At 46.2% G+C, this 13,770-nt stretch overlaps 2 protein-coding genes and 1 long non-coding RNA gene across 14 annotated transcripts; 1 reads left to right on the top strand and 2 right to left on the bottom strand.

Moving 5' to 3' along the window:
- Positions 1 to 1,695: 1,695 nt before the first annotated feature.
- LOC127345918 (uncharacterized) lies at positions 1,696 to 5,915 on the bottom strand. The gene is made up of 5 exons (XM_051372438.2): positions 5,714 to 5,915; positions 4,762 to 4,937; positions 4,031 to 4,352; positions 3,170 to 3,571; positions 1,696 to 2,654 (listed from the first exon to the last, which is right to left on the bottom strand). The coding sequence occupies exons 2-5, from the start codon at positions 4,869 to 4,871 to the stop codon at positions 2,283 to 2,285; spliced, it is 1,206 nt and encodes a 401-aa protein (XP_051228398.1). The 5' UTR covers positions 4,872 to 4,937; positions 5,714 to 5,915; the 3' UTR covers positions 1,696 to 2,282.
- Positions 5,916 to 8,470: 2,555 nt separating this feature from the next.
- Positions 8,471 to 9,342, top strand: LOC127340468 (uncharacterized). Its single transcript, XR_011756360.1, has 3 exons — positions 8,471 to 8,585; positions 8,669 to 8,870; positions 8,957 to 9,342. It is a non-coding gene; the product is annotated as an uncharacterized lncRNA (long non-coding RNA).
- A 1,223-nt stretch (positions 9,343 to 10,565) lies between these two features.
- On the bottom strand, positions 10,566 to 12,473 carry LOC127345922 (uncharacterized). Of its 12 annotated transcripts, none has more exons than XR_011756358.1 (6): positions 11,990 to 12,473; positions 11,538 to 11,650; positions 11,294 to 11,431; positions 11,066 to 11,157; positions 10,882 to 10,990; positions 10,566 to 10,792 (listed from the first exon to the last, which is right to left on the bottom strand). XR_011756358.1 is itself a non-coding variant. In XM_051372448.2 (6 exons), the coding sequence occupies exons 2-6, from the start codon at positions 11,595 to 11,597 to the stop codon at positions 10,788 to 10,790; spliced, it is 381 nt and encodes a 126-aa protein (XP_051228408.1). In that variant the 5' UTR covers positions 11,598 to 11,650; positions 11,990 to 12,473; the 3' UTR covers positions 10,566 to 10,787. The 12 variants fall into 12 exon arrangements, 10 of the variants coding, with proteins under 10 accessions (XP_051228408.1, XP_071684830.1, XP_051228407.1 ...); XR_011756359.1 differs by having other exon boundaries at positions 10,882 to 10,967; positions 11,317 to 11,431; XM_051372448.2 differs by having other exon boundaries at positions 10,882 to 10,967.
- Positions 12,474 to 13,770: the final 1,297 nt, after the last annotated feature.

Here is a 13,770-nt window from a genome sequence, read left to right as displayed (position 1 = left end):
CTACTACTACTAGATGATCCTAATTAATGACGTCTAGAAGATTGCAGTTATTATTATGCGTCCTAATGCATTATGAATATTAATTTTGAAGATATGTCAAGTTTCATGCCAAGATAATCATTCGGAAAAGTAGAGAGCTTGAATGAAATGTGATGAGATGAAGTTCTCAATCGACATAGCTATTGCAGAATTGATTATATGCAATTTGGGCAAATTAATGATACAATGGCCTAATTTTGTTACCATGTTGAATAATTTATGTGTAATGAGAACCCCAAAATGATCACATCCATCTATGAAAAAGACATGAAAGAAATATATCAACGGAAAGCTAGTTGCAACCAAAAAGAATCCATAAGAAGAGAAGAGAATTTGTAAATTGATCTTATCAAGGAAAAAAGGGTTGAAAAAATAGTGCTGAGTGGAAGAGCAATATTGAAGCTTCTTTGAGATGACAGCTACCCGCACTAACAACTTTGACTTTTAATTAGCGTGTTGATCTATAGGTTTAACTAGTGTAGCTCTCTAGTCTGATTATGTATCATATGTACCTGTTTTGTACTTTTGCGGTTGACCCTTGCGAAGTTAGTGGACGAACACATTCGTATTATTTTCATTCAGTTAAGAAAGTCAGTGTTTTGTCTTGGTTTGTATATTTCGTTTGCTTTACTAGTACCTTCTATTGACTTATGATTATATTTTTTAAATAACTTAGTATCCACAATTCCTCATACATGATGATTGCACCTACGGAAGGTGGATTAGATAATTATTATGTTTCATAATTATAGTAATATTATGTACTTATAAAGTATGTGTGTGTAGGCCATGCATGGTAGAGGACGAACATGTTGATTGTAGGCTTGAACTCTTTATTTAAAAAGATGTAGGCTTCAACTTTAATCTCACCTAACTTGTCGTCAACAATGGCTTTTCAAGTACATCAGAATATGTAAGGTCCTCTCCCATCGCCAAAAGAAAATTATTCAACAAGCCTTGCGTATAAAGAGAACCAACACAAATTATAACATTTTCCTTCCCAAAAGACAATAGATTCACATAAGATCTAGCAAACGAGCTCTCGGCTTTTACCTGACTCTTAGGAGATACCGTCAAAACCTGTAATGAGTTGGCAAAATTAAGTAAAGCATCTACACCTCTCACCTAAAAATTTGATCACAATCACAACAAAACTCTTGCTTTGACCAGAAACAATAACCCAAGTGGATTAGAGGGCAAAAGTGAGGGCAACTTTTCTTCAGCAGTATAATACAGCAGGGAGCAGGCCACTATGGTATTGTACACTTTAGCCCTTTGACAGCTGTGTTCCTGCAGGGCCCACAAGCTTTCCTTTTGACCATGAGACTGGGGGCACTTTTGGAAACATCTTACAAAATTGTATCACTGAATTTGTTGATCTAAGAGCTTCAGATGGGATCACTAGAAATGTTGCTTGAGATCAAAGCCTCTGCCTGCAGCCTATGTTCCTTCAGGATGCAGAATTCGGTGATATTATTCAGTCTGGGAGGCTGAGAGGTTGACTTGATTTGCAGGTTAAATTCACAGATACTAAAAATACAAGTACAAAATAAAAGCTAAGAACGAGATGCAGGTGTACTGCATGAAACAGAGCACCATTACACAGAACTGCAGAGACAGTACTCGATTTCATTAGCATCACACAGGGAGGTTGCCACAGTAAAAGGCCAAGCGCATATTCTGATTAAGCTTTGGATCCAGCAAATTAATATCGTTTCAATGTTAGCGTAGAGTACACAACATGAAATTTACAGGACCTAACTGAAAAAAGGTGGTCAAAATCTAAGCTCTCTTGGCTACTAGATGGCAGTTGGTCACAGAATTGGCTACGTTGCTGATGGCAAACAGCACATGATGCATTGTAGAGGAAGCTAGGGACAGAGGTGGTGACAGTGCCGCTGGCTGAAGAAGGCCATGGAACTGGCGGCAACACCAACAAGGGTTCCATGTAATGGTGGGATGCCCGCTGGACAAATCGGTCAGAGCAACATGAGCAAATGTAGCCAGTCTGCCTTTTATAAAAATATGGTACGCCTTTGGCGTACTCGAGAAAGCAAGTGTGGCCGGCCCAGTGGCATTTAGTGAGTTTGGTTTGCATGGCAGGACACCGGCTTAGGGGCCAGTCATACCCCACTGGCACCCATACTGATAGCACATTAACATTGTCCTAAGAACTGGTGGCTCACTCTGAAGGAATTTGATGTTATGAGGAGTGCCACGAGAGGTAACTGCAGTTCACCCCCCTAGAGCACCCGATTATCCAAAACATCAGTGTCCTCAGAACTTTCTATAGCATCTCCAGTCACAACATTATTGACATCAGATTCACTACTAGAATCATATTCTTCATCAGATTCGGATGTATCCATCGTGTCAATATCAGAGAAATCTTTACCAGCCAGATGAGGTCCTTGGTCCTTTCCACAATGTTTTAACTCCACCATTTCTAGTGAAGAAGCTTCCCTACCATAACCATGAACCAGATCAGTATTCTCGGATTCTGGTTTTCCATAAAGTGCAACATGCCGATAGTATAGTTCGAGCTCCTTTTCAGATACTGCAATGAAACGTCGAACTGTCTCCAGCGATTGTTCGTATTTTGATTTTTCAAGTGCCTGATGATAAAACAAGACAGATGTCAGTGAGCATTTGAAAAGATGTGCACACATATAGAGTCTGCCTTATGGCTAATAATCACAACTAAATACTGGCATTAAATTGAGCTGTGTTTTTGGATCTATGAACTGGGAACAGGCTGCTGGTATGGTACTGACATAGATTTTGAATGAATATTAACTGCTAAGCCATGTTCAAGCTTATAACATTAAGCATCTTCCAGTTTACAATAATATATGTGTTTTGTTGTGTATTAAATATAAATAATAGCAACTTGTTGATTATTATTATGTTCTTACTCTTCTATTGTTGCTAAACATAAATTCTTCAAACCTACACTTGTACATGATTATAAGAAATCATTGCCGTCCATGGACAAAAATCAGAAAGTTAACAAGGTAGAAAAAGTAAAGTTCTCTGCAATGTCTAGTTGCTACTTACTACCATCCATTACCAAACATCAACTTGAGACATTCCATGGAAACAGACTAAACTAACAACATATCCTACCTACCTTTTTCTTTGACAGTGTATCAATTGGTGACATGACCTCTGGCTGAACATAGTCCTTTCCTCGGTAGAAGACTATGGTGTCATTTCCAACAACCTTAATAGGAACACCACCACTCAGTCGAGCAATCTCACTTGCATACTCCTGAATTTGCCCTGGTTTGCAAGGCTTACAGATAACCTTGACAGTCTCATGTTTCTTCCAATGCAAATGCATGTTCAGAATTACACCCCCAAAAACACCCCGCCTTCCAATTGGGACATAATTTGACTTTTTCTGTGAAACTTTCTTCAAATAAAATCTTTCCTCGCCATTGAGATCCTCTGGTTTAGCGACAGGGCCTTGAGCTTTCGCAACCTCATACCTCTTTAGTTTCTCAACCAGCATAGCTTCTTTTAATCTGGCCTGGAATAGAAACAACACATATTAATTAATCTTCTTTTATGAAACAAAATGAGAAATTAAGCACATAGTTGTTAATCACTTAATTGTTACATTTAGTTTCATTCAAACAAAGCTAGATATAATGTTTACATGGACAATCCTAGGTGAGGACAAATCCTCGAAAGGTATGATGTCATTACAAACAATATTGACTGGAGAATCACAGTTTCAAATGAACTAACTCTGTTATGAGAAAAATAGCTACCAATAAAGCAACACTGAGAAAGCAGAATTCTCATAGGATGAAGTTTTGATGATTGAAATATTGAGTACCAATTAGTAAGTCATATTCATAACATAGAAATAGCAAGGAAGCAATCTCTTTTTGAAGCAAACTGCATAATGCATTAAATACTTCAGGAAAAAAGTAACGAATCAAACCAAATAGGCAAAAAGAAAGCAAGGCTAACTTGTTGATACCTTCTCGATCTTGTATTTGAGCCGAGCTTCAGCTGTAGGAAATTTCTGTTTTATTTTTTTGCCCTTGGGTCTGATACGCCGTGGATCATTCTTATTGGCCTCCTTCCGCTTCTTCTTTTCCCGTTTTCTCTGAAGTTTCAAACGCCTCTTTGTCTGATACCTCCCCTTCTTGGAGGGCTCCACCTCTTCAATCTCAAACTTGGGTTTCCCATCGTCTGACAGAACAAGATTCACTGACTCATAGCTAGCCCATCGAGCACCCCATGAATTCACAAACGGGTAAAATGGGCTTGAGTATTTGCCAGGGGAAATAAAATCAGTTCTGCAATAAGTAGAAGAGGAAAATATGAGAACTAGTGAACTACCCAATTCAACCTGTCGTGGATGAAATGGGTACTTAATATGAATATGCTATGTCCTATTTCATTGCTAGAGACTTGATACGATAATCTGAGTGACCAAGTAGGAAACACATGGTTCATCAGCGATATAGGTGGCAGGATTCAACGGAAATAGTTTTATTGTAGGTACAGGCATTCAAACTTCTTACAGAATTACTGCAACTAAGCTACTTTTTGGTTGTATGAATCAGCTGCAACGGATAAATTCTGCCATTGCATGTTCAAGCAATTAGATATAAGTCATGGCCATGTGGTATTGCTTGTCATGTATATGTATGTACGCATTGAACAGAGGAGAAGAGATAAGAATGAAACAAACGGTTTCACTACCTGAGAGATGGAAGGGAAGGTGAAAGTAGTGTCTTCTGGGATGGATTAAGGAGAGTGAAAGAAGCGGACAACTTCCTCAGATTTTGATGTGACAGTAGACGGAATGCCATTGCTCACTACTCCTTTGACAATGCACGGTGAGAAAATGCCATCTGTTCTAAAATACCAACACCGGCCTGCAAGAAGAGTGAAAAACAACTTTTTAGTGTCTGAAATAACAACACTGAAAGAGTTGAGTTCACAAACAGTTTATTTGTTTCAACCGTCTTACAGAACAAATGCAACCTATAGAGTCCATTGCATGTGCTGCAGGTGGAAATGGAAATAATAACCAAAATCGTGCCATATGAACAGAAGAGCCCCTGAATAATCATGCACCAATGGACCGTGAAATGCAGAGATGCTACTCCACGATATCCCACTGGCTTGATCAAAACCAGGCGTACATCAGCCGTACAATTTAATATACATAATGCCTAGGGGTGCCAATTGGCGAAGCAAACATGAACTCATCCCAAACTCCCCATTTGCACAAAGACTAAATAAAGCTATAGCGGAGCAAAGTATGGCAAGCAGCTGTGAAAATAAAAATTCAGGGAAATCTATCTATGCATATAATGTTCCTATTTTCAGTTTGAGAGAATGCGAAGATCACCCACGCTGATGACGCACCATAATCACAACGGAATCTGAACAGAAACCTTAACGATGTAACAAACTAGAGAAAATATGCGAAGCTTATTTTGCAAACTGGACCAGTATGCCTCACCCGAGCCTACCATATCTTGGTTCATCAACAGTATAGTGTCATGTTTTGCTTCTAGCTACGGCTCCTACTATCCGTGGAGATAATTTGTTCAACAATAGATGTCTCGTCGTCATGTATTTCCAATAAAACAATGTCCAAAGTACAAGAGCATGAGAATTAAAACTGAACATTGCGAAGATTTACCTATTCCGGAGCCGCCGGCAGCCAGGCGCCAGCGTCCGCGCGGCGAGGGAGGGGGCGGATAGGAGGGCGGGGTCAGCCGAGGGGGAGAGGCGGGAGAGGTTGAGTCGGGCGAGTGAGTCGCCGTCGCCGCCGCCGCCGGGCGAGAGCGCAGAGGAAGGCGGCGAGCAGAGCAGCACCGGGACGAGGACGAGAGTGAGACGCGTAAGGCGATGGGCCTAAAGCCCACGTACCTTCCTGGGCCCAACTCGGTTTCCGAGCAGAAAACGAACCAACACGAGTCAATGACGAACCGGTTTTTCTGTGAAGCCGAATCCTCTCTCTCTCTTCCGCTGGAGACGACGAGAAAAGCCCGGGCCACCGGTGTATACATTGTTTTCTGAGTAAAGTCTGAAATAAACCTTGAACTCTAAATCCTAGGAATTGGCACCCTAAACTTATAATTCCCGGTCTATTCTTGGGTACCCATCTTTTTTGGACAGTTTTGCTGACGTGCCTATGGTCAGCGTTGGGAACGTTGACTCTTTCTTCTACGTAGTACTTTTTTTTGGATGAACTTTGCATACAGGCCGACGCCTGATAGCCATGCGCCGGCTGGAGTGCATTGCTCTGAGCCATAGTGCATGGCCTCGTCGGCGTGATGCACTGATGGCCGACATCAGCTCACTGTACCACCGAATCAGGAGCTGGATGACAGCACGCGTCTCCCAGGGTGCCTCTTCCTCGCCCTTCGGCCACAACTGGGCGTAGCCACGTAGGTACCTGGCGACCTCCGCCTCCGTACGTCATGAGCTCGATGAGCTCCTCCGGTGTGCTAGATGGGATTTGATGGATGCTCCTCTCCCAAAATGTCTATCCACATTTGATGGATCTGACTCCTACCAATTCGGTAGCACAAGGATGCAATCTGCAATCTCCCTTTAGTTGAAGATGAAGGAATTAGGAATTAATCCATGCAGAAATTCACCGATCACTTCGAGTCTCTTATGCAGAGCACATGGAGCTCATTAGTTCGATCAGAGATTGTACATTCGCCCAATTTTATGATGCATGGGAAGTACAGACTGTTCATCCATCTAAACGTTTGTGAATTCAGAGTTGATCTTAGCCGGTGATGGCTACAGTCGGTCCACTCTTTGAGATGTTCATAGCCATGGCAAGCTCCAGCAGCTCCCGTCGGCACGACATGTGCCATGGTATCTACCCGCGAGGAGACCCCTCGCCGCCATGAACTGCAAGGCGCGACTGCACGCGGTCATATTTAGCGTGAGCCAGAGCAGTCTGGATACGACTCGCGGCCGCACCTCCAGCAGCACCAGCAGGACGTATTCGACGACGGCGCGACACTCTGCTTTGCACCACCTCGAGCATCAATGGCGATGGAGCTGATGACTGCGGCATGCGCTGCGGCACCTTCGTCGCCGGACGTCGCGCTTGACGTACGCTGGCTTAGAGAGAGAGGACAAAGTAAAGATTGAAAATTTATCATAATTTATGGGCCATATATGGGAAACCATTGCCACATCAACAATTCCCTGTTTGGGAACGAGCTAAGTGCTAGGACAGACCGGATCCATGAGTTTGGAGTGCTGATTTCCGGAAATAGGAGTTCAGGGTTCAATCTAGACACCCTCTATGAATTTAAGGTTTAAAACATACTTTACTCTTGTTTTTTCCTCAGTACAGAATCTTAGATTCCTTGACGCCGATCGATTTTATTATTATTGCTCTGCATCCGACCTCGAGTATCCTACTTTTTTTTTTTATCTGTCGAGTATCCTACTTTGGTCCTGATTATCATTAATCACATTATTATGTACACCAACGTTGGTACACTTGATTAGTTGCCGGTTAACTGTTTCTGCATATTTGGCTTCATAGTGACTTTTTTTTTGTAGATCTTTGGCTTCATAATGTTGTGCACTGCAAATCACTTTCCTAATATTTTTTCTAGATCATCACTGAATATGTTTGCAACTAGGAATAAACAAATCTGAAATGATTTAAAATTTTCGATGTCATGAAATTTGGAAGAATTAGTGCAATTTCCAACATTATATTACTGGGTTGCAAGTGCAAATCAATCAAATGTCCTAAATCCAACAGTCGCAACCCAAGCATGTGTGTGTAATTTTAATCTAGGAGATAACTTTTGCAATCCGGACTAAGCACCAACTACGAACAAGATTTTCATACTAGTATGGTGTCGGCAAGGTTCTATTAAGCGCTAAGCGCTAAGCGAGTGTTTTTTCCCGCTTTTCCCTTTTCTGAAGGATTAAAGAGCTAAGTGCACACTTGAACGCCTTCTTAAGCGTGTGCTTAGTAGCGCTTAATTTAACACTGGGTGTTGGTGGTATGATGGTCAACGGTTACAGAAATAGAGATCAGAAAACTAGACCATTACATGTTCGGGAGATGTGACTAGCCATGCCATCAATGTGAAACTTTTATGTTCTCATTTGCTAAATTTAAGCGACCACTAGCCAAGTTAATTCTGCCTCCTGTTTACCCAGTTTTCTAAGCCCTCTCTACGGCTTGCTTGAAAAAGAATCGTGTGCAAATAGTGAGTTATGAGTTATACTGGTAGTCTCTTGATATCGAACATGGCAGCAAATAGCACCTGGGCTTCAGATACTACAGGTGTCTGATAAGAGCATCACCCAGTAAAATGCCAGGGACTTTTGTCACTCTCTTTAAAGTTTAGACTAAGTCTGCATTTTTTTGTCAAAACATGTAGGCAAAGAATGCTTATAATGATACTGTCTATACTTTTTCTTGTAGGCAGAAGATTACCTATGATACATCATCGAAGACCCCTGCATGCTGGGAAGGCGCCGCAGAAACTGCTCTAGAACACTACAACCGACTTAACGAGGTCTGCTCGCATTAAAACTTTAAACGCTTCTCAGTTCATACATTAGCCATCTCAATACCAACTTGTGTGAGTAAACATGTTAGGAGGATGAGCATGAGCTGGTTAAAGCAGTGGAGTCCGTCACCTTCTTCTTCAGCGGCCCTTGGATGCATCTCAACTTCCTTGCTAGGCTGAAAGGGGGCAGCACCTGTGTTGAGCTCGTCCCAAAGTACTTCTTTGCGGAACTGAGATGGAATCCGAATAAGAAGGGCTTCTCATGCGTCTCCTGCGTTAAGTTGGACCCAGGTGTGTTGGTTTTCAGAAGTCCTCCTTCTGAATAGTGATTCATTCATAGGCATTTTGTTTTTTTGACGCTGGCTTCTTTCGTGCAGCTGATTCTGAAACAGCACCTGTTCGCGGTTGTGAGATTTGCGGAAGCCGGATCTTCCATCCTGCGGCTGGAGGACACCGAGGTGCTCTGACTCCGCGTTCTGCTGACGGTGACAATGAACAGGAAAACCCCGCTCCTAAAACGGCCAAGGCCCTCTTTGATGCGTGGATCTGCAAGATGCAGCAATAGTGGTGCTTCTCTGAAGTCAAATATGTCTGTGAGGAGGTGCTCAATAAACAGCGAATGGCGAAAAGATTTCGTGTCATTATTTTCACTGCCAGTGTTGCAATTTGTACATATAGCCCAGAACTTTGTTCGTGTCATTCCACAAAGACCTTGTAATTATAGTGATCAACAAGAGTCAAGACCTGGCCGATTTGGCCTGCACCTTGATGTGCATGGTGGAGTTGTAGTGCACGAGCTCCGGCTGCAGCGTCTGCATCGACAACACCTCCGACTGCAGGTAGCAGAACCCGTCGCCGGCGTCGGGGCCGTAGTAGAACTGCGCCGCCGCGCACTTGCAGTCGTCCAGGCATGCCTTCTTGCACGCCTCCTCGCTCACCCTCTCCACGGCCCGCATGCTCGTGGCGTGGTCGTTGAAGTACCCCGTGTCCCGCAGCGACACCAGCCGGTGCTGCGTGCCCTGCCGCCGTGACGAGCCGCACGACGTCGCCGGCGTTGCTATTGGGACGCAGCCGCGGTTGGGCCGCCGGAAGTCCACCGGCCGGAAGTTGGCCGCGTCGGGGCAGCTGCACTGCGCGTCCGTGCACACGCCGCAGACCGTCGGGTACGAGCACCCGTCGTCCGGGAAGAGGCGCAGCACGTCGAACACCGGCGCCCAGCCCTGTGCGTTGGAGAGCCGTAGTAGAACTGCGCCGACCCGTCAACGCCCTTATTCCGCTCCTGGCTTGGAGTATGCCGCGTAGGCGCCGGCAGCCTTCTGGAAGCCGAGGTGCGGTTGGGAAGGCAATTTGGTCCGCTCCTGCTCCGCGTCACTCGCCCTTCACCTGCCAGGCTGTTAAATCTGCACGGCTCCTTTTAAATCTCTTCGCTTCGGAGCCCAAACTTTTCTGTCGCCAGCAACGTGACTGCCTTGCCTCCCTTTTTCTACGATGACTGCCGCCAGCCTGTCTCAACAACATTTAATTAATGTGAAAAAACTTTCATTTCTCTCTAGCTCGCGCATCTATAGCTGCCATTGATTTTCAGTTTCGTTCATCCTAGCTGAATAATTTTTCACATCACCTTTCCACCACTTGTATAATACCTCCACTCCACTCCAATCATACACGATCGATCCCATGCAACTCGATCACCAACCCAAAATCAATCCACCATCATTACATACATTACAAAAAAATAATACAGGCTGGCCTTTTGTATGTACGTACATGCAGGCTTAAATCTAGCTTCCTGAATACAAGACCCTACTAGTTACTTACTCTAACAAACCACCATATATAACACAGCAAACACCTTGAGCTACATCATCAGCTTAAGACAAAATTCAGCATGCACTCCTCTAGATTCTCGGATATCCACATTCATAACACACCAACAAATACAGCAATAAAAGCCGCACAAGACCAAACCCATTTGACATCCAAATATGCACAGATCAAGAAAATATGCCATATATACAAGCTTCATATATCCAAGAAAGCAATTCAAGCTTCACACATATTTGAGGTGTAAATACTACACAAGACTTAGAAATCACATAGAGGAGCTATAAACTTCCCCATAAAACACATGGAGTTGAAGAAGAAGAAGAAGAAGAAGAAGAAGAAGAAGAAGAAGAAGGGGCAACCACGGTCCTTCACTCCTCCTCGTTAACCTCGGACAAAAAATAGAGCATGATCAGCAAAGCAAATACAGATATTTCACAAAGACTGTACAATAATAAGGCGATGATATGCATCACACCTATCTCGATCTTCCCATAACAACAACTTGCTGTCCATGAACAGGAAGCAATGCTAGGGAACATGGCGAATTCCTGTCCAACCAACCTGAACCAAGTCATGGATTTAATCTACAACAGATTCATGCATTAATTCTGGACTGCATATCAATCGTAATAAGTATGCACTAGGCGATTCTCTGCCACCTGAGTGCCTCCACGCTGCACTTGAGGATGCTGCCAATGGCATTGGCCACCACGCTTCCTCCTCCTCCTGGTTCCCCTCCGACACAGCCTACCTGAAATGTATGCAAGAGTCAGTACCGCATATGCATCACAACCATTTTCGTTTACTCAGTACATGTTGACATCCATACATGCAAGATTCCTATACTGCCTACCAATACAACATCAAAGAAGAATTTTTTGTTGTACATGGAGAAGAGGGGCTGGCTCACCAGCAGCAGCTTGCTGGGGAGGTGGTCTGCGACATCCAGGAGCACGGAAATGTGGCCGCTGGCAGCAGCTCCGGTAGGTAGCAGCAGCAGACAACAACACCCAGCCTTGTCTCAACTGTCAACAAATCGAAGCACAGAACAGATACGGCATGAGGCAGAGCAGCGATGCATTCTCGCAGCAGAGAAGCAACTGAAGATGGTAGGAGGAGATCGAGTCTGACCTGGTCGTGCGTGGAGAAGCAGCAAGGGAACTTGCGACAGAGAGGAGCTAGTGCCTCCATGATGTTGCCCACAATGCTTCCTCGTCCTGGTTCCCCTCCGACACAGCGCCAACCTGAAAAGTATGCAAGAGCCTCAGTACCGCATATGCATCACAGCCATTTTTCGTTGATTCGGACATGTTGGCATCATCCATAGATGCAAGATCCCTAGACCGCCTACCAATACAAGATCAAAAAGGGAAATTTTGGTTGTGCAAAACAAAAATGTGTTTGGGAGGTGGTCTGCGACAGGAGCTCGGAAATGTGGCCGCTGGCAGTAGCTCCGGTAAACATCAGCACAGCCATGTTTCAACACGCCAAAGAGGAGAAACGGTTTGAGCAGTCCAGCGATGTAAAAAGACATTTTTTTGCAGCAGCGAAGCAATTGAAGGTTGATAGGAGGAGAGTCTCACCTAGGTCGTGGGGAAGCAGCTAGCAAACTCGACGGCGTCCTCCTGGTGGCTTGGCGCTGATGCGGTAGGCGCCGACCCCGCCGAACCGCGACGGGGGCCGCCGTCGCCTTCGTCTCCAGCTCCGATGCGCGCTAGCAGGTGGCTGATAGAGGCCGCGGTCGCCGGATCTGGAGGCCCAGACGACGGACGGCGAAGAGACCGGTCGCCGGGGACGGGGGGCGGCCTCGCCGGCCGGCCCGCCTTGCAGTGACTAGCTTGGCCGTCAGCAGCCTCGGGCCGCGCTTGGACGCGCCCGTTCTTCCGGACCTCGTCGGAGGTGAGGCGGAGCTGTGAGGCCGGCGGGGAGAGGTCGACGGACGGCGGCCGGCGGGGAGGAAAGGAGATGGAAGGAGGCGGCGCGCGGGGTTGGGCGAGAGATAGAGGAGGCGGCGCTCGGGGTTGGGCGAGAGATAGACTGAGGATGGATGAGTGAAGGTTGGCTCGGGGTGAAGACCCAAATTTGACACCCAAATTTCGTCTCGCGCCCACTTTACCCAAATTTTGGTCGCGTCGCGCCCGATGGACTCAAATTTCGGTGGCGCCGCGCGGGGCCAGATTCTTGTGCCAAATCAGCAATCCGCAATCCGCGGCACTGCTCTCGAATTGACATCTCAACCCTTCAATTCTCGCAGATCCAACACCTCACATCTCATCTCTCTCTATTTTCCTAGATCTCCTGCCCAAATAGATGGATTTTCCCGCTCATCCGGGGCATGGGCACTCCGGCGCCCAAATTCAAATGAGCACGGCGCGCACAAGCTTAATTTGCTCCGATTTTTTTCCGTAGAGTAAAATACATCAAAGGTCACCCAACTTGAATCCATTACTCGCCTTGGTCACTGTACATAGCGATACGCAATTTATGGTCATCGAATACACACATAAGCCCATCTAGGTCACTCAGTTGTGGTATAGGTGCGTATTTGCTGACGTGGCAGGTGGTTGACCCCACATGTCAGGCGCCAACTCTGTTCCATTTTACAAAAAGGACCAAATTTGGTTTTCCTTAAACTGAGAGCTCCCTCATCAATTCCCTACGAAAAAATAAAAAGGAAAAAGTCGCAAGGGAACCTCAGTCGACCGTCGTTCCTCTTCGCCAGCGACAAATCCAGGGACGACGGAGTGCGCCATCGACGCTGACTTGCCTGCACGTGTATCACCGCGAGTTCTAGCCGCGACCACCACGAGCCTCATCTTCCTCCTACTCGAGGGGAGAAACACCGCGGTGCGTGGTGGCCCCCGGGAAACAAGCCTACGCCTACGGTGAGCTCCTCCACCTACGCCTCTGCTCCGGCCTCCGCCGTTCGAGCTTGATCTCCCGCACCTAAGCTCGAATCCCCTACAACGCCCGGGCGGGCGCGCGCGCAGCTAGCAGAGTGGAACGCGGCGGTTGGAATTGGGGAGACAGCGGCCGCGTCGCCGCTCAAGTATTCGTCCGCTACGGCGCGTCCATCCACGATGCAGAACGGATTGTGAGGTGCGGGACGGGACCAGACCCACTTCGCCATCCGCAAGGCCGAGCGACGGCGAGGGGTGAGACCGACATGAGCTGCATCGCGCCGCCACGGCGGAAGCAGCTTCAGTCATGACGACCAGGACCTCGCTCGGCCGCCCGTGACGGTGCAACAACATGGGAGGGGAGGAGCAGCTGAGCACGATGAGGGGAAGGATGTCCAGCGATACGGAGGCCCCTGCGGCGGAGGGCGCCGGCCACCGGCGATCGCCGGGGAAGTTGCCTGCTT

The sequence above is a fragment of the Lolium perenne genome, chromosome 3 (genome assembly GCF_019359855.2).
Source record: "Lolium perenne isolate Kyuss_39 chromosome 3, Kyuss_2.0, whole genome shotgun sequence".
Classification (NCBI taxonomy): domain Eukaryota; kingdom Viridiplantae; phylum Streptophyta; class Magnoliopsida; order Poales; family Poaceae; genus Lolium; species Lolium perenne.
Note: the sequence above shows the minus strand (reverse complement) of the source record. Positions and strands in the feature narration are given on the sequence as shown.

Coding starts and splice junctions, on each gene's coding strand:
- LOC127345918 (XM_051372438.2), bottom strand. CDS start 4,871: ATGGCATTCCGTCTACTGTCACATCAAAATCTGAGGAAGTTGTCCGCT. Junction 3,572..4,030: donor TCAAATACAAGATCGAGAAG/GTATCAACAAGT, acceptor TTTCTATTCCAG/GCCAGATTAAAAGAAGCTAT. Junction 2,655..3,169: donor ATACACTGTCAAAGAAAAAG/GTAGGTAGGATA, acceptor TTTTATCATCAG/GCACTTGAAAAATCAAAATA.
- LOC127345922 (XM_051372445.2), bottom strand. CDS start 11,597: ATGGAGGCACTAGCTCCTCTCTGTCGCAAGTTCCCTTGCTGCTTCTCC. Junction 11,432..11,537: donor GCTTCTCCACGCACGACCAG/GTCAGACTCGAT, acceptor ATTTGTTGACAG/TTGAGACAAGGCTGGGTGTT. Junction 11,158..11,293: donor AGCCAGCCCCTCTTCTCCAT/GTACAACAAAAA, acceptor CATACATTTCAG/GTAGGCTGTGTCGGAGGGGA.